This window comes from Mirounga angustirostris, unplaced genomic scaffold (assembly GCF_029215605.1).
Source record: "Mirounga angustirostris isolate CCGP_5_RB_7025 unplaced genomic scaffold, mMirAng1.0.hap1 SCAF_1, whole genome shotgun sequence".
Lineage (NCBI taxonomy): Eukaryota > Metazoa > Chordata > Mammalia > Carnivora > Phocidae > Mirounga > Mirounga angustirostris.
The window spans coordinates 5,746,531-5,767,367 of NW_026991709.1; the positions used below are offsets into that span (position 1 = coordinate 5,746,531).

Consider the following 20,837-nt stretch of genomic DNA (forward strand, 5'->3'; position numbering starts at 1 on the left):
CTCAGTGGTGTAACACACGGACGGCCTGTCCTGTGCATCCCCAGGTCACCTGCTTTGTCTGGGCCTGGCTCTCTGTGAGTCCAGATTTCTCTGGCCATCCTTTTCTCCAAGCAACAGTGTATATAACTCACTCTCCTTGGAAGCATCATGCACATAGTGCTTCTCAAAGTTTGGTCATTCATGAACCAGCTTTATGATTTCTGCAGTCACTGAATATCATCTTCGCTATTATTTATCTGTCTACATAACTCATATTGTCTGAAGGCAGTGTAATTATAAAGAAAATGTGCATTTCTGCCTTTATGTAGTATTATTAGCCATGTATATGTGTGTTTGTGTGTATCAAATACAAATATAGTGACAAATTTCAGTCATACGTGGAATATAAAAAACAAAAAAAATGAGCAAAGGAAAAAAAAGAGAGAGAAGCAAACCAAGAACCAGACTCTTTTTTTTTTTTTTAAAGATTTTATTTTTTTATTTGACAGACGGAGAGACAGCGAGAGAGGGAACTCAAGCAGGGGGAGCGGGAGAGGGAGAAGCAGGCTTCCCGCCGAGCAGGGAGCCTGATGCGGGGCTCGATCCCAGGACCCTGAGATCATGACCTGAGCCGAAGGCAGATGCTTAACGACTGAGCCACCCAGCTGCCCCCAAGAACCAGACTCTTAACTACTGAGAACACACTGGTGGTCACCAGAGGGGGGATGGGTAGGGGGTGGGGGAAATAGGTGATGGGGATGAAGGAGTGCACCTGTCGTGATGAATACTGGGTGTTGTATGGAAGTGTTGAGTCACTATATTGTACACCTGAAACTAATATCACACTGTACATTAACTATATTGGAATTAAAATAAAAACTTAATAAAAAATTTTCAGATTAAAAACAACACAAATATAGTGAAAGCAAAACAATGATACTAAGTTCTGGCCAGATACACTTGCCTTGCAAAGGCTCTTAGCCAGTGGCTTACTTTACCTGTGATTAATAAAAAAAGAAAAACGGATCGACAAGTGTTGGGGGAGGAGCAGAGATCATTCGTCCTCGTAGAACAACCCGAGAATCAGAGCAGAGGGAAGGCAGAGGCACACAACCGCTGGGTAGGTCAGGGGCACCCTCCAGAGGCTTTCCCTTTGGAAGACTCGGAAGCATTGATGAGGCACGCAGGGAAAAAACTTCTCACTGTGTGTTCTCATGGCATTTCTGTGTAGAATCTCATCGGCCTGTGTACCAACAGTGGGTCCTGTCCCATCCTGATTAATCATGGACATATTTTTCAGTCTCTGTTTACCTCAACACATATGTATATTCAGCTGGCACTGTTTCACCCGGCTTTGTATGGCTCATACTTCTATGGTGAGTTTTCTTTCCCTAGAACTAGAAATTAGCCTTTAGTCATGGGGTTACCTTCAACCCTATTACCAGCTCTGCATATGGTGGGCAATTGCTGTATGACTGTATTAGTAATGTTTTGTTAGGAAAGACACTGCCAGGCAGTGGGTTTCATGATCAGCTAGATCTTGAGGAGCCATTTGGGAAACTGAGTTACACTCATAGCCAAAGGCTCTAAGACATGAAAGCTGGTGTTGCTTCTACCCAATCTCATTGGGTCAGGCCACTTAGAACCAAGAGGATCTGGTATCTAATCTCCAGGAGCTGTATCTGACATGATTTCTACCATGGGGGGAGGTTTGTAAGTATATACTTGCATACAGATTTGCACGAATGCTCAGTAAACTCACTGTAATTCCTGTAAACATCTTCTTGCATTGTCAAGAAACAGAGATAATCCAAGACCTTCAAATGATGCAGCCTGGAAAAGAAGTCAGCTGCTTTGTCTGCCACGGTGGCTGTAAATCCAGCCACATCTGTGGCCTTATAGCCTTGCCAGTCTGAGCATACGAAGGGAAGACTTTAAGTATCCCAAATATATGAAGACCATTAGACTTGCCTGGTGGTGGGAAACTTAGTGAAAAAAAGAACAGCCAGATCGCCAGATGCCCAACGGTGCTCTTCAAACACTTTTTCCTTGACTCACAGTAAGAAATACATAGTGAAAAAGACATTTTGTATAGGGACCCAGTAAGCACATATATATACAGAGACGCATGCATACAGACATATACAAACACCTCCACAGTCCTGAATGGGCACCTGTGAATTCAAACAAAGCTTTCATAAAAGACTTAGCCCTCCTGGGCGCCTGGGTGGCTCAGTTGGTTAGGCGACTGCCTTCGGCTCAGGTCATGATCCTGGAGTCCCAGGATCGAGTCCCGCGTCGGGCTCCCTGCTCGGCAGGGAGTCTGCTTCTCCCTCTGACCCTCCTCCCTCTCATGCTCTCTGTTTCTCATTCTCTCTCTCGCAAATAAATAAAATCTTAAAAAAAAAAAAATTTAAAAAGACTTAGCCCTCCTATTTGTGATGCATGCCAATTCATTCTATCAACTCTATTTTATTTTTTAAAAAACAAAGTTACAGTCCATGAAATTGATTTCACAGCCCATTAATAGGTAGCTGCCCGCCATGGGAAGAACCATTACCCTGTAATATTAAGTGGCCACTGTGTCTATTTTCAGCCTTAACTGTTCCTATTTTTCTAAATTATTTCCTGTAACCATATATCGTATGCATGAGGCAGACTAACTTTATGATTAATTTTCACTGTGTTTCACCGATAAGCCCAGGGGCTTCCATGCCCCTTGGGTCCCCAGCATGGTTAGACCGTGTAAGCACAGTCATTGCGGATCGAAGCACTGTGCTTTGTTCTCCTCCTCTTTCTTCTCCTTTCTGAACAGGTTGCTTTTTAATGAGCAACGTATCACAGCCACAACAGGAACAGGTGATCGACATGAAATATGCTCTTTCTGCCTCAAAGTCAGAAATCTCGTGGGACAGGGAATACTGTTGATGTGCCTTTCCAGATGTGAGGTACCCCCATACGGCAAGCAGCACTCGTGGCATTCTTTTTCTTACCCTTCCAACAATCCGTTAAAGCCCAGAAGTCCAAATTAAGTCACCCGCGGACAACCAGCGCCATGCCCCAAGGCTTCTCCTTTCCAGAAAAGGCTTTTCTCTCCAGCCACCCAGTGCCCCTCCCCAAAACCTACAAGTCACTTTTGACCACACCCCAGCCTCCAGGCCAAATCCATGGCCAGTCAATTCTGTTTTCAAAACATTTATTTGAGCTCCTTGAACCTGCCACCATTTCTCTACCTCAGGACCCTTGCACATGCTTTCCTTGCTTTCTTCTTCTCAGCCCTACTCTCCCATCCACTGTGCCTCCTGTGAAAAGCACCCTCCACAGAAACCCTTCCTCCCCTACACTGTCTAAACAGCAGTTCTCTTTATGTGGATTCAACCTCCTTGCCTTAATTCTCTTAAGAACACTTATCACATTTTGTAATTATTTTCTTTGTCTATTTACTTGTTTGATTCTCTCCCCCACCGAAATATTTGTTCCTAGATGTCAGGGCCCCAAACCATTTTTTTTCATCATATAAATGAGGACATACAATTTAAATTTTATAAGCTTCTTTGGCTCTTTAAAAAAAAAAATCCTTAAAATAATTCCTTTAAAAATCAAATTCCATTCTTTCCAAGGATTTATTCTTTTAAATAACTAGGAATCTAACTAGAGGAAAGATTAATGGCAGACTGTGCTATCTGCTCTAAGAACGAAGATCTGATCGTTAACAGACTAAATAGGGTAATTAGGTATACAGTTGGAATGCAGTGTGCAGGCTCAAATTAGTAGTGTATAATTGAGCCTCATTTAACTGCAGGAGAATTTCACTGAGAGAATTTTATTTACATAAGAAAAATGTCTTAGATTGCTCTGGGAGAATTTAAACATATGTATGCCACATCACTCCTTACTCATAGAATCCAAGCCCAGGGTTGCTAGTTTATTCTTCAGGCCCCATGTGCCAGGGGTAGCATCATCATTTTTGGCCAAGTGATTTCTTCCAGGCAGCCCAAGGTCCAAGCTGGTGCTTCAGGATTCCTTTGAATATCTTGGTGACACTTTTGTAAGCACAGCAGATCCTGACAATATGCCCTATGTACCGAGCCTATTTTTGGGAAAAATCCAAAATAAGTATGTCATCAGTATTCAAACAAGCACTTAATTCAACAGTGTGAGAGGTGGGGGGAAACAGTAGGTAAGTAAGGCAAACACGGGGATTGACCTGCCCTGGAGAGCCTCCTGTCACTGGTGGGGGAGAGGGGGAGTGCTACGTATGCAAACAGACTAGATTGAACGCAATTAGGGGTAAAGTCCTGTGTTGCCAGAGTAGGGCTGGAAGATCAGGAGATCCGCTACCTACCAGCTGAGACATTGGGGTTGGGTTGTTGGAGGGAGGATTACAAAGACCGGGGTAAATATTGAAAGCCCCCCTTAGGCTTTTCCGTAGGCGTCAGTGTGATCAGACTGAAAACCAACCTAAACAAAAGGCCATCTTTTGACACATTTACTCCCAACATAAATATTATCCTGGATTTCTCTCCTTCCCCTCTGTCGTGCTGCTCAAATGAGTTTGGTCTACGCCTGCTGCGTCCATATGCTCACCACCCACTGACACCTTCTTCAAAATAAATTTCAACTGCACAAGCAGTGCACTAATGGAGTCTTCCTTTAAGATATTCAAATACACGAGACTATGAAATAAGACCTGTAATTCTGCCTTCCCTTGCCCTACTCCGCTGGTGACTTCAGAGGTGACTACAGCTCACATTTTGGTGGCTATCTTCTGACACCTTCCTCTCTGTTCATTTACACACACAAATGTATACGCACAGGCACACATCCATTGCCTTTTATAAGGGACATTACGTATTGTTCTATACTCACTTTGCAGATCTTCGCATGCAGTATGCAGTCTGCATGCATTTACCTTATGGTCTTTTTTTTGACTGGTAATATTGAGAGGTTTTTTTTATTATTTATATATTTTTATTTAACTATGTAAATTATTTTTTTAATTTTATTTTATTTTATTATGTTATGTCTTTTAAAGGGCTGCATAGTATGGATACACCGAACTTCATTGATTCACGCCTTGCTTGGCATTTGGGTTTGTTTATGGTTTTTCACTTTTAAACAAGGCTGAAGTGTACCTCTTCTGTGTACATTGGTATGTGCACGTGTATGAGTGTTTCATTAGGACTGACTCTTTGAAGGATCAAGCTGGAGGGAACTGTATGCAATTCTTAACATTTGAAATAGGTTACTGGAGTGCCCACCAAAAACCAAGACTTCACCACTTTACACTCCCCCCGGTAGGTATGCAATCCCCATGCCCTGTGAAGACTATATCTATTATCACATATTTTAATTTTTTCCTAATCTCCTGAATGAAAAATCACATCTTGTTTTAATCCTCATTGATTTTTGTCGAGTTCTAGATAAATTCCATTCAGAAATCAATCAAAATGCGATTAATTTCATTTGTGGAAGATGGACATTTTTGCAATATCAAGCTGTCTAATTCTGGGATTTGTGCCTCTTCATTTACCCAAGTCTTATACTATTACGCCCCTTGGTAATGATTTGTAGTGTGCTTTAAATTCATTGTATATATGCTTAGCAGTTTGTAGCTAGATATTTAATATTTTTATTTATCTAGCCAAGTGGGATACTTTATCATTATATTTTATTGCAGATTACAATTATTTTAGAGCACCTTTCTCTAGCAGGCACCCACATGGATATTCTTATTTAACATCACAGTATTGCCTGGAATGTAATATCGCCCCACGGTGCAGAAGAGGACATGGAGGCTCTTTTGGGTCATGCGCGCATTCTAGTTTATGCTGACAGCGAGACGCAGAGCTGACATCTGCACCATCCTTTCTGGAAGTCCTCCCTGCCTGGTTCTCAGAATCCCACACCCTCCTGTGTCTCTGCCCCTCCTTTGTCTTGCTGTGTCTTGCTGGCCCCTTTCCTCCACTCCCAACCTGGGGGGTTCCTGGGCATCAGTCCACATCAAGGGCTTCTTGGCATGCAGAGCTTGATCCCCAAAGCTCTGTCTCCAGCTTGACTTTCGTCACACACCCTAAGTGACCCAGCATGCCTTCCCTATAAAAACAGACACCTGCCCCAGCTTCTTCACCTGCTGGCACCATCGCTATCCCGTCCGTCCCTCAGACCGAGCACTTGGAGCGCTCTTCTCCCCAATCCAGTTCTGTTAATTCTTTGGCTTAAATGATTCTGGGTGTATCACTTCTGTTCCGCTCTCCCTGTTCCTGTGCCTTGCTGTCTCACCAGGGCCATGACCCAGAGCCGGACTGTGAGCTCCCAGCCACAATACCAGGGCATCGCGCTGGTGGGGATACCAAAAGGTGTATGAACATGGGCGAATCACTTAATCTCTGTTCCTTACTGTTCTCATCTGTAAAGTGGGAATAATAACAGTACCTGCCTCGTGGGGTCGTTGTGAGACCCACGTGGGTCAAAATACGGGATGTTCATACTAAAAATACAATACCTGTTGGTTCTGATTAGGATTAGTGTCAATACCCAGATGTCTCTGTGTCCAAATTTCCACTTGTTATCACAACCATCACATTCGATTAGAGGAGCACCCTACTCCAGTATGACCTCATCTTAACTAATTACATCTGTGATGAACCTATTTCCAAAGAAGGCCACGTATTTAGAATGTGGTCTTGGGGGTTAGGACTTAACTCTTGAATTTTTTGTGGGGGGGCACACTTTAACCCATAATACCAGGTTAGAAGTCTTATCTTAAGGGCCTATGCCTCTCCCTTATGTGCAGCTTTCAACATAATTTTCTTTGAACAATCATTTTTATCAGGCCACTCAATTGCCCAAGATATAGCTGTAGATGCTTCACACCTCTGTCTAACTATGGCTTGGCACCCACCCATCACATCACCCAACAGACCTACCTCAGAACAACAGGAAGAGTTCAATTCCATTCTAGTCTACATCTGAATTAAGGGAAGGTGATAATAGATTTTATATATATTTATATATATATTTTTTTCTGTTTCCACTTCTATTTTAGTTAATGCTAATTCAACTTTCAAACCCCCCAAAATGTTAAGATATTCATTCAAGGCTCATCTTGTTTCTAGCACCACATACTTAGAACTTAGATTTCAATCTTCCTCTTATTTCTCGGAGATTGTTATGGAAAGTGCCCGGGACAAATCTCGGTTTCATTACCCAGTCGGCTGTCACTTGGAGGTGGTAGGCACAGCTTATAGAAGTTTCATTGTGTTATGCTACCATTTGGCATCTTATTAGAAGAACCATCTGTTCTTTTAATTACTATTAACTCAGTTCAGATTGCAAGAGCAAAAAAACCCCTAAGATATTTCTAAGTGAAAAATCAAATACATGTTTAAAATCTTCCTGAAAATAGTGTTATCCCTATTGGAGATCTAACAGCCCGGCTGCACAGGAAAAAGCCAGAGAGCATAATGAAAGAATAATTAACATCAAAATCTTAAAATATGCTCATTTTCATGTGAGAATATATTAGTCGCTCCTAGAGGGGAAAAAATTCTGTTTTTATGTATTATACATGAGGAAGTTTCATGTTGAAACCTAAAAAGAGGTATTTCAGCTTGCTTTCTTTTTACCCAGACTTTAGAAGAGACAATTTGTGTACAAGCAATGATAGACCATTTTAGCTGTCCACCTCCTGAACAAATATTTCCAAATAGCATAGCTAGGCACCACTCTGAAAAATAGAGATGAACAATTGAGCAAGACAAATCAAGTTTCTGCTATTCTGGTTGGAAGAGAGAAATGTTATGCCAACCTTAAACACACACAAGGCAACCTCATGTAGATGTAATAAAATCAACCTCTGTGAGCATGAGGGACCATGGGTACGTTAATGTGGGCTGGCATTGCTGGGAAGTTGATTTAGGAACTGAGGCCAGAAAGATTAGAAAGAGCCAGCCAGGTAGAGAGATGGGCTCAAGCTCCTTCAGGTAGAGTGATTAAGAGGACAGGGTGGCTGAGGCATGGTGGCAAAGGGAGAGAGGGGGTGAATGGCTTTTGGAAATATGGTCAAAGCCTGAACCATTGTAGGCCACTATGAATAATTTGGTCTAGTGGGATCTAGTGGACGCTGAATGATCTTCCTGATTTCCTGCACTGAATGACCGTGGCTGGTGAGTGGGGAACAGGCTGAGAGGAGCAGGAGTAGAAATAGAGTGAGGAAAGGCTGGGACCCCCAGACCAGGGTGTGTAGTGGAGATAGGGAAGTGGACCATTCTGGATGTATTTTCGAAGTAGGAACAGAAGGACCTTGTGTTGGATGAGATATAAGAGGTGAGGAATGGTTAATTTGGAAGACTTCACAATATCTGTCTTAGGTTTAAATACTGACAAATACGCAGGGAATATCCTTATTCGAATCACATGATGATGATTACAGAGGAAGACCTCGGGTTTCCATGAATGTCCCAGTTCCTTGCAGGAAGGATGTCTGAGGATGGTGTCTGTATGGCCGTCCTCTGGGGCGTACAGCCCCACACTGGGATTAGCAAGCTACTCTGCGGGTCGTGTTCCATCCCTCTGCACCCTGCTAGTACCCTGTTGTGTGATCCTGGCTCACAGGGGTTTGGGAACTATTTTGCCTGTCTCAGTGACATAGCTCCCAGTGTCAGGAATGTGATATAAAACTCAGCCATGTTATTTCCACTCTCATGCTTTTCCTGCTACATGAGGCTGCTTCACAGAAGTTAGCAAATACATAAACAATTAAATACTAGGTCTATGTCCATGGGCTCTTCCCTGTCTGGCTCAGGCAGGCTGATGGCCCTGGGCAGCTTTGTGCTCATGCCGTCGACGGATGACTGATTGATCCCATCAGAACAGCAAAATAACACACATTATGCCTGCTTCTCTAGATATCCTACTTAATGCATGACTATCTGTTAGATGACAGCCATGCATTAATCTAAACTTCAACACCGGGACAAAGAGGATGCTCTTTGCCATCTGTCTTTCATACGTGAACAAGCCAAAGTTTAAAGATGCTGAATGTCTTGTCTAAGGTCACACAACTGGAAAGTGGCTTTAACAGGTTGGGAATTTGGAGCTACTGGGTTCTAAAACCCAGTTTTTTTTTGTTGTTGTTACCTTTGTTTTTATTTTTTATTGTTTTTTTAGTGTTTTAAGTTTTAACTTTAATTCCATTGTAGTTAACATACAGTGTTACATCAGTTTCAAGTGTACAATATAGTGATTCAATAATTCTACACATTACTCAGTGCTCATCAGGACAGCTGCCCTCCTTATTTCCCATCACCTAGTTCACCCATCCCCCCACCACCGCCCCTCTGGTAACCATCAGTTTGTTCTCTGTAGTTAAGAGTCTGTTTCTTGGTTTGCCTCTCTCTCTTTTTTTCCTTTGCTTGTTTGTTGTTTCTTAAATTCCACATATGAGTAAAACCCAGCTTTTTCTTCCACAGTGAGAAACCCTTATGGGTAGGTGAGCTTGTTCTACCTGGTACCAAGGAAAAGATCTTTTAACTTGATTCTTTATAAGAATGAGAAAAAATTTAGCTGAGTAGATTGAATAAGCAGATTAATAAAGTATGCTTTAACATAGCAAGTTAATTATTTATGTCGGAGTAATCTGCAAGGATGTAGGCAGGTTTGGTAATAATACAATTTTCCTCCCTGGTATTGGTAGTTAACTTCATCCAGGTGAGATGAGGTTTCCTGATTACACTCCAGCTTTTTCCTTCCCATCCTGTTTTCTCACCTTGATGCCATGTCTCCAACCCTAAGACTGAAATCTGTTTAGGTCGTAAACTCCCTGAAGACAGAGGCTGTGTCTCATTCCTTTTTTGGATTCCCAGAGCCCAGAAGAGTGCTGGCCCAATGAATGGCATACCCTTCGGCTCTGGTTTTCCTAGAATCCGCTTCCATATGCTTTCTTCTGGAGGTCTCTGATGCCTGCTTTCTGCAGCTCAGATCTTCAGCTACACGTAACTGGGCACATGGGTGGCTAGAACTGTTGAAGTTTTAATATTGCCTCTGATGCTATTGCATAGAAAACTTGAAAAGGAAACAAGAAGAGTGTGGCTACAGGACTTAAACCCTGCGTTTTCCCAGAATACTCCCAATTGTGCAGATGTCCCATTTTCTTTGCTGAGCTTTGTGTCTCTAGATAGAAATATCCCTCTAGCCCCTGTGCTGAGCTGGCTGAGCTCGCTGAGCTGGTACCAAGCTGTGGGCTTGTTAGTGAAACTGACATACAAGTTCATGTCAATAACATTGGAGAACCACACCAGCACTTACTCGTGACTCACAAACTCTTAGTTTATGCAAAGCTCTAACAGCTGTGGTATGTCTGCTTTCTACCTCTCAGTATACTGAATGCATCACCTTGTGAATGTGTTGATGGGGATATGGGTGGCAGAGAGAAGTAATAATTCTTGGTTTGCCTGGTAGCAAAGGAAGGAATGGATACACTGTTGAAAACAGAATTAGGGCTTAAACATCTGGGAACCATTTAGTGCATGTTGAGAAGCCAAGATAGCTTCTGAGATACCCCTCCAAAAACTCAGCAGTGTAGCTCAATAATTGATATCAATAATGATGACCCAGAACCCAAAAATTTTTCACTTATTCAGTTGACTGAATTGATTTGCAATATGTTTAACATGACACAAAGTATGCACTATGTTTGAGAAATGTTTTTGCACTATGTTTGAGAAATGTTTTTGGAAAATTATTAGCGCTTTAGGTAGTGCTAATAATTTTCCAAGGGCAATAAAATAACCTATAAAATTTTGGCTTTTTGCACAGTTGTATGTTACCAGACAGTTGTGAGTAGTAAAGGTATGTGTGTGTATGTGTGTGTGTGTGAGACAGAGTTCCTGTGTGTGCTGATTATTAATATCAATATTTTGTATCTCAACGTTTGTTTATTTTAACAGAAGCACATTCTTCAATCCCGTTTCAGGATGTGAATGAACCTTTTATTCTATAAGATACAAAAGGCTCTGATGATGTAAGGCAGGAAATGGCACGTGGTGGCAGGTTAGGGAGCAGTTAAGATGATTTCTTATCACCATGGAGACAAGACATCTGGTGCTCTAAAGACTCTGTGTGTCCTTGTTGCCCCTGAAAATTCCATGCATCTTGGGAGTTCAGACTGTAACCCAGACCCTGGGTCTTCAGGGCTCTCTCCTAGTCAAAGGCTTCTTTTCTTCATCTTTATTTTGTTTTAAAATGTTGATCGATTTTGAAATGGTTTCAATGGGAAATGAGGGCTAGACCAAATGGTTTCAATGAGGTACAGTAATTGGGACAATTCCTTCTTCCTATGAACATCTCAGGAATGTTTAAAACAAAGTTCAAGTTCTTCTGAAACAAAATGTCTTAAGGGTCTTATTTGGCATGCTAAGTGAGTAAAAAAAAAAACTGAGATATTACAGGAGCAAGTAAGTGATTACATTAAATGTGCCTGGAGAATAGAGCCCTCTCAGGAATCTGCAGACTAATAAATACGTGCAGCTGCTTATGCATTTCCCAACACTTCTAAGCAATGGTACACAGAATGCTTTCCACTTACATTTCACCACTGCTGATGGCCTGTCAATTCTACCGAAAATACTCTGTGTTAGAAAGGTGACAGGAATTACATACATTATCTTTTTGTTTCTCTTTACTGTCTACCGCTCAGTACTTTAAAAAAGCTTGTTATTAAAACATTATGTAAGTATGCAAAATATACTGAAAGAAAGAATGTTTCAATTATACACAGTATGTATTGGTAAGAAATGCTGTGTGCGATGACATACGACAAATGGTAAAAGGTATTTTTAGTTGCTTTCTCTTTGGGGGAGGATAAAGCAAAAATATCTAGAATATACAGCATTTGCTTTTCTAGCTATTTTAATATTTAGCATATTTATAATATATTTTAAAGTAAGTAAAACAGTTTAAAAAGTGAATTTTTTACTTAAAGATTTTTGTACTTTTTTTGGTTAATTTGCATTATTTTAAAAAGCTTATTCTAGATTGGTATCTGTTTTTTAATTTTTTTTCTTATCCATGCCCTTTTGAATTGCTCTTACTTGCATTAGAAATCATAAGCCATTTTTATTTTATGTGAACAACTGGTCTATGAATAAAGTGTAGTCTTCATAAAAAAATAACCAAGAGCTGTAGGAATTGTGTTCATAACTTAAATATTTGAGACCTAAAATTATCAAAGTCAAGATGCGTGGAAATTCTGATTCAAATAAATGAAAGGAAGTTTCAAATGAACTAAGAGCAACAAACAATACAAGAAGGTAAATTATTGGTATTTTAGTCCTTCCTGAAAGACACAGAATCACATTATCCCCCACTAGAATTGTATCAGGCAGAGAAATCTTCTGTAAGAGAGTCTAACAATGTTACGAGAGTGTTGTCCTGAGTCACTCACCATGTGGGTGTCGTCACAGTTCACTTCGGCATTCACACCTTTGCCTTCATTTGGTTTATCATCGAATTATAACTGAACAGTAAAAATTGTCTTCAGATATTTACATTTTCAAAGGAAAAATTACCTCTATTCTTCTTAGAGCAGCCCTGGCATTTGATCTCTGAACGTGGACAGTTCTCTACAGGTAGACCAATAAAGGTCCACATCTCAGGAGGGAAAGTGATAATTGACGATTGTTGGAGTACCGATTAAGAAACCGCAGAGTCCTCCAGAACACCGACGACAGGGGGAGTTGATCTTAGTCTTAGAATTGAGCATTAAGTGTTGGTTGTTATTATGAGGAGGTAAGATAGTCCTTCCTGGGAAATTTGTGGATATTTTATTACTTTCCAGCCTAACATTTGTGATTTTCATGGAAACACTTCAAACTGAGGCAAAGGTTCATGCTCATGTGAGGTAGAAATTCACCAAAGAAAGTTAATATTCCCTTGATTTGTCACATTCTAAGAAAGAAGTCATCAAAGAAAATCTGCTAAATTAGCTGCACATTAATTATATGCCAATTCTGCTGCTCTAAAGAAAAATACATGACCTTAAAACTTAATTCATGAGATTAGACTTTCTAAGTATATATTTACTGTGTGGCATGCTTACTCAAAACTCCTAATTTAGGGTAATTGAAAAATTAAAATAGCTTGGACCCTTAAAGTAACTGACACACTCCTAGCATTAGCCTTTGCTTACGCTTCCTGCAGGTGGGAAAAAAATATTCAATGTCTTTGTTTATGTGATTTGAGTTGCTTTTGTTCTATTTTAATTGGGCAATCATTTTCTTCTATTGCAGGATCTAGATTTCTCATCACATCCACGGGAGCCTTGTATATTAAAGATGTACAGAATGAAGATGGATTGTATAACTACCGCTGTATCACGCGGCACAGATACACTGGGGAGACCAGGCAGAGTAACAGCGCTAGACTTTTTGTATCAGGTAAAAACCCATCGAGACTTGTGGTTCCCATTTCTGTTACTCCTTCGTTAGTGTCCTGAGCGAAGTCAACCAAACTTGTAGAATTCATGGCTCAAATAAAGACTTCTTTTTTTTCCCCCAAAATATATTAGCAACTAAAGGGTTTTGTTTTTTTTTTTTTTTAACCAACCCTAATACTATACACTACACATATAGATATTCCAAGGAAAGTCATTTCAGGTTTTGTAAAATTCCACATTCCTATGACCCAATGTGGCTTCTGTTTTGAGGAGAATGCCTCCTTGCCCTGTGTATTTGTGTCCTGTCCACCAGCACTACGAGGCTCTCGTGACACATAGCTCTGAGGGAGAAGAGCAGGGGCACAGGGAACACACCTCTTGTTCCCCATATTATGTCTAACAATAATGGGGAAATAACCCACATCTAAAAGGATAGTCACTCCCTCCCACCTCTGTCCAGGATGATTCTCAAGTGAAGAAAACCTGAAGGCTGCTAATTCCACTCTGCTGGAAATATGCCAGTTTTGTGTCTTCCTTTATAGCATTTATACTTTGAGAAAATATCCACCTTTTGCATAATTTTCACCACTGGCTTGTTACTGGCCCATCTGTCAAACAAGTAAGCAATCTGCTCACACGGCGATGTGCTCGCTCTTCGTCGAGCCAATTAGAATGTGAGATGTCCATCTCGGTCCTAGAAATCTGGTGCAAAACATCTGACCTTTGCCCTTGCATCTTTAGAAGGTAAAACTGCTTCGTGACCTGAATATTTTCATCTTATTTGTAGTGATGCTTTGTGAGGAAGAAGAGATGGAAAGTTGTTGACCATTGGTGTAATTTAAAACATTGCTGCCCAAACACCTACTTAGTGTGCTTTTGCTGGGGTCCTCATCCACATTCACATCCTTAAAATAGCCAGAGTCCACCTGTGTTTCCAGGGGCTTTGCAAACACAAGTCAGAATCAAGTGATTTCTTCTCTGTACACAGAAATACTTTTTATTTACCTCTTCTTTTTCATGCCAAGTGTTACTTTATCTCTTGCCTTATAGCTCTGCGTTGTTGCTTCTGTTAAGGGCAGGAACAATCAGTATAGTAAAATTATACTCCATTAAAAAAAAAAAAAGACTAGAGAAAAACAAATGAGAAAGTGAATGACATCTGTGATCTTTGTCTATGGTGGCTTTAATGACAGCACAGTGTTCTACTTGCTCAGAATATCCTAGAAAAGGTCTTGTGTGCAGTCAAGAGGAATGTCATAACAGTATTGGGACAAGAAAGGGGAAGGATTGGGGGGTGGATCTGGGTATAAGATTGAATTGAATTTTAGCAAAAGAAGCAAAAAGCATTTCTCCATCCCCCAAAATGAATTAAGTGATGGTATTCTGAGAGCTCATCTTCTTTTTTTAAGATTTTATTTATTTGTTTGCCAGAGAGAAAGAGAAGAGAGAGAGTTTGCAAGCAGGGGGAGCAGCAGAGGGAGAGGGAGAAGCAGGCTCCCCGCAGAGAAAGGAGCCCGATGTGGGACTCGATCCCAGGATCCTGGGATCATAACCTGAGCTGAAGGCACATGCTTAGCAGACTGAGTCACCCAGGCATCCCTGAGAGCCCATCTTTCTTGAAAAAGAAACTTGAATAGGAAATCTGAAAAGAAGGAGAAAATTGGGGAAAAAAGAGAGAGAGAGAGAACCTGAAATGTGGACTTGTTTCTATCTATTCTAAATTATTAAGTACTGATTTTCAAATTTAACTCTTAGGGTTGGAGAGGCAAATTTACTTTTCTTAATTCCAAGTTTTTTTGTTGTTATTTTGTTTTTTTAATAGAATGTCTTACTAATGTTTTAAACATTGACAGCAGGACCCATGAGCACTTGGTCACTGTGGAAGTGAGTGGGGTCCATGAGGTCACCCAGTGGGCATTTGTGGTGGGAAGTGAGGAGCCTCAGGGCACAGTCTCATGAAGGAGTGTTTCACACTAAGATATTGAGCATCTGGGGTTAGAGGTATAGCTGTAGGGTCAACAGAGTCAGGTGTCATGGAAAGACTCTTGAGAGAGTCTGGATGTAGCACGTAACTGTGAAGAATTTTTGTCACAGAAATGTTAATAACATAGTTGAGGGAGGAAATTGTTACTGCTAGAAAATTAAAACATCAACACTGAGTGCAGATGACTATTCTAGAAATCTAAGCTTTGAAGGAAAAAGAAAAATTAATTTTACTTTAGATTTAAATGCATTTAAAAATGCACACATGGGGTTTGGGTCCTGTGGGGCCATGCTAGTGACAAGGTTTTAATGCTCTTAAACTCCTCCTGAAACAAAAACAGACCAAATATGATGGCAAAAGAAAAATCACAGGGACAAGGCCTTCCAGGAACACTCGGTGGAAGTGGATCATGGGTTGGTGTGGACGGAGTGTTGACAGCCGTGGGGGCATGCAGGAGTGGCCACCATGTCATGGAAGCAGTGGGCGCCAAAGGGGTGCAACCCGCTGGGACTCCACGTGGTCACAAACCTGCAAAATAGTCAACAGATACTCCTCTTCAAAGCAGAGGATCAGCCCTTGAGTGGACCCTGGGGAAATGTGTCTAGGAGTATTCACCACCCTCGGATAGACCTACCTGAGTTCGGAGTGGAAGATGGGTGCAAACTGCCGTGAGAGCAGTCACTGATGACCACATCGCTCGGTGGTGGCCCGGCTCCTCAAAGATCTCACAAGTGTCCAGCAAATAAATACTCCTTTCAGAAGAACAAGGACTCACCCCAATAAAACCACTGGCGTTTGGAGTCAAGTTGAGCCAGAGTGGCTCAGAGTGACTCAGCATTACTAAGGATGACGAAGGAGGCTCGGGCGGCATGGGAGGCCTTGAAGGAATCCCATCCTATAAAATACTATAATGTAGAATGGGGCAGGGGGCGGGGTTACTTATGTTTATGTTACTTTTATTTGGAACCAAGATTTTCAGTGTAAGAGAAAAGATAAAAATATAAAATCCTTGAAATGTCCAATAGAAACTATCAGTACACACGCTGTATTTTTATGAATGTGTCCCCAAGGTCCTTACATTGAAAAGGCCTGGAAGTGATGGGGAACAGACAGCAACAAGCACCTCTAATATCTAGATCCCAGCGTCCTTTAAGTACTCCCCCTAAAAGGGACCATGATTCCTTGGAAGAATGGTGGATTATAGTGCCTGGGACAGGAAATGTATAAATGGGCCTGAAACGTTAATGGGATCTTGTCAAAATGATACAGGGGACAACTTCTGAAGGGGCTCTCACTGGCTGAGAGCGTGATGAGTTGAATTTCAAAAATAATGATTGCATTTGATTGATAACCATTTAACATTTTAAAAACTTTTGAGTTTGTTATGAATACACACACGTACATATATATACTTATATGCTTACATTGGTATATACTTTGATACATGCACACATGTCTACTTAATAACAACCAAAGCAATAGTGAGAATCTCATTGGTCTACATAGAAGAAACTAGGGCACCAACTCTTGATTTTGATACTTGGTAGATTAAAGAGAACCACAATTCTCTTTATCTTTCCTATGACTGTTGTATTTCAAAATAACCAAATAATCCTAGTTTAGGAAGGAAAGTTCTTATTTGCAGAATAATTACATCTACTGAATGTGAAGGAGCTATGACAATTAGAAAATCATTTCAACCTTTAATGAAATAACTAATTCAGACAAACTTTATCACCTGAACTTGCTGATCAATTCAGCGTCACTGAGTGCAGGAAAGCTTTGTGTTGTATGCGTGTAGAGAGAAAGGAGAGAGGTTGAAATTGATTAATCAGCTCATGAGAACTAAGTTCCAGTTTATGAGAACCATGGCCAGAGGGACACATTCAATGACATCATCAAGAAAGAAATTCAGACCGTGGGGTTTCCTACAAAACAATTCACCTGGCTTCTTCAGCAAGTCAGAGACATGAGAGAGAAAAGAAGGAAGAGCTTGTTTTGGATTAAAAGAGAATTGAGAGACATAGCTGTTAACTGTAGAACAAGGCTGTTTAATTAGCACAATTGTAAATAATAATAATAATAATAATAATAATAATAATAATAATAATAATAATAATAATGACGTGTTTTTAGCTCATCAGGGAAAAGTGAATATGGAATGGATACTAGATGGTACCAAGAGGTTATTATGACTCTTGTAGGTTACTAACATTGCGGTTTTATAAGAAAACTTTTATTTTTATTAGAGAAACATACTAATGATATAGTGATAAGATGATGTAGGTTCTATGATTTGACTCAATACGATAGCACCAAAGGCAAAGACTATAAAGAAATAAACAGATAGATGATAAAAATAATTTTGATGCCTCTCGTGTCTGGGTGATAAATATATGAGATGCATTATATTATTTTTTCTACTCTTGTGTGAGTTTGCAAGTTTTCTATGATAAAAACTTATTTTTAAATGTAGATAAACGGATTGAAGATGAGGGGATGAAGATTAAATACTGCTGTTTGGTTGTACTAATTTTGTACATGACCAAATATCCCCTGGACAGCCTGTCTCAAGCATTGCTTAAATTGTGTACTTAAAATAGAAAAGAAATGTGCCAGTCCTTTAATGTAAAGTAGTTTTATTGAGATTTAATTTATCATCCATAAACTTCACCCATGTTAAGTATCCAAGTCAGTGATTTTAGTAAATATAGAGAGCAGTGCAACCATCAATGTCATCCAATTTTAGAACATTTCCACCACCTAGAAAACTCCCTGTGGCCCATTTGAAGTCAATTCTAATTCCCACCTCCAGCCCCCAGGCAACCACCAATTAACTGCCTGTTTCTACCCATGGGCACTTTCTGTATATTTCCTATAAGTTGTATCTCACAACATGTGGCTTTGTACCAAGTTTCTTTCATGTAGCATAATCTTTTGTGGTTCATCCATGTTGTAAGATGTATCAGTAGTTTGGGGCGCCTGGGTGGCTCAGTTGGTTAAGATGTATCAGTAGTTCACTCTTTTTGATTGCTGAATAATATTCCATTGTACGTATATACACATCTCATTTATCCCTTCACTAACTGATGGACATTTGGGTTGTTTCCACTTATTAGCTATTATGAAAAATCCTGCCAGGAACATCTGTGGTTATGTCTTTGAGTGAACACGGTTTCATTTGTCTGGGATAGATACCTAGGAGTGGAACTTCGGGGTGCTATGGTAAAGTGAAGTTGAGCATTTTGAGAAACTGCCAAACTGTTTTCCAAAGAGGCTGCACTATTTTACTTTCTTATCAACAGTGTATGGGGGGCCAGTTTCTTCTCCACTTCTTCATGAGCACCTGTTCTTGTTCATGTTTTTTATTATAATCTTCCTAGGGGGTGTGAAGTGGTATCTCATTGTAGTTTTAATTTGCATTTCCCTAGTGGCTAATGACACTGAGCATCTTTCCTTATGCTCATTAGTCATTTGAATATCTTCTTTGGTGATATATCTATTCAGATCTTTTGTCTATTTTTTTAAAGATTTTATTTATTTATTTGTCAGAGAGAGAGAGAGAGAGAAAGCACAAGGACAAGCAGGGAGAGCAGCAGAGGGAGAGGGAGAAGCAGACTCCCTGCTGAGCAAGGAGCCTGTTGTGAGACTCAATTCCAGGACCCTGGGATCATGACCTGAGCCAAAGGCAAACACTTAACTGGCTGAGCCACCCAAGCGTCCCCTCTTTTGTTCATTTTTTGATGGTTTTTTTTTTTTTCTTATCATAGAGATGTCAGGGTTCTTTATGTTTTTTGGAGAGAAGTCCTTTATCAGAAATATTATTTGCAAATATATTCTCCCAGTAGGTTGCTCCTTATTTTTTCCTTAGTGGTATCTTGGAAAGTGTAAAATATTTTCACTGTCATGAAGTGTAATATATTGATTTTTTGCCACTTGTGTTTTTGGTGTCATGTCTTAGAACTCTGCCAGACCCAAGGTCATAAAGATTTTTTCCTACTTTTCATCTAAAAGTTTTATAGTTTTAACTCATACGTTTAGATCTACAATCCATTTTAAGTTAATTTTTGTAGGTGGTGTGAGGTAAGGTTTCTAAATTCTTCTTTTTGATATGGATATCCAACTGTTCCATTCCTTCTTTTTAAAAAAGTCAGATTTAGGGACACCTGGGTGGCTCAGTCATTAAACGTCTGCCTTCAGCTCAGGTCATGGTCCCGGGGTCTTGGGATCGAGCCCCACAGCGGGCTCCCTGCTCAGCGGGAAGCCTGCTTCTCCCTCTCCCACTCCCCCTGCTTGTGTTCCCTCTCTCGCTATGTCTCTATCTGACAAATAAATAAATAAATAAAATCTTTAAAAAAAAGTCAGATTAACACAGCACTATCTTAAGTATATTTCAGAAATTTCTATCAACAATTAGTTACAGAACAAAAATTTTAAGTGCAATCATCAGGTATTGCTTTCTATGTGACTAGCGTTAGAAGTGGGCGCCTTTTGTTTCCTGGGTTGTGGACTTGTTCTACAAAAAAAAAAAAAAAAAAAATTAACTGTGCCCACCAAAGGAGTGACACCTTCTTTGTGTCACCTTTTCCAGCACCAGAGCTACTTCCCACGCTAAGCCAAGCAATAGATTTGGTAACTATGTAGTGCATAAGAAAGCCACTTGCTCTTCAGTACTTTCCGAAGTCCGTCTAACTTCCTTCAGGAGGAGATTGAAGCAATAAGGCCTCTGCTGGCAAGGGCTCTGCACCTGCTACTGTGGGCTTCTTAGGTCTGTAATCCCTCTGGAGTCCCACACCTAGACATGCGAGCGAGAATAATTATGGGCAACGAATTCTTCAGTTATAATGGACGATGGAAGTACAGAAGAGTCCTGGAAAGGAGATTATTAGGTTCCTTCATCATATCCCATGAGAACATTCACATTGTTCTCATAAAGCACCAGGGAGGTGAGAAGAGCAGCGGTATGTCATGGATTTCATCTCTGATGGTAACAAAGGAAAGCTCCCAGCAGAAGCAGCTTCTGCTCAGGGACTTTGACACATTCACTTGGGTCTCCTGACTGCCCCCGGTGGCTGACTGTGGAATCACAGCACTTTAAGAGGCCATTCCAGGGGGTTCTTTGATAGGATAGAGGATATCCAGTCCTTTGCTTTTGTGTTTACTGCAGGCAGAACACAACAGCCATGGTGCTTTTCTAACCAAGGCAAAGATAAGAAGAGTTCAGGAGCCAGGGGCTCTATCTGTTCTATATATCCGTGTGGAGACTAGTGTTAACCACTCATATGTGTGGTCTAGTGCAAGTTCTGAACAGGAAGAGTAAAAGAGAGGGTAAGGAAAGGTCACTGACTTTTATGTTGGGCATCCAAAAGGGGACCTCTATTTTTGCATTCTTCATAATATTCCCTGAGAACATCGATTCCTCAAAGCAAGCTTGGCCAT

The 20,837-nt window shown here is 40.5% G+C and overlaps 1 protein-coding gene across 1 annotated transcript in view; it reads left to right on the forward strand.

Annotated features, from left to right (window-relative positions):
- DSCAM (DS cell adhesion molecule) overlaps positions 1 to 20,837 on the forward strand; it is a 957,910-nt gene that overhangs the window by 620,560 nt on the left and 316,513 nt on the right. The window contains exon 5 of the mRNA XM_064577323.1: positions 13,269 to 13,415. Within this exon, the coding sequence (XP_064433393.1) occupies positions 13,269 to 13,415 (147 nt within the window). The remainder of the gene's footprint in view (positions 1 to 13,268; positions 13,416 to 20,837) is intronic.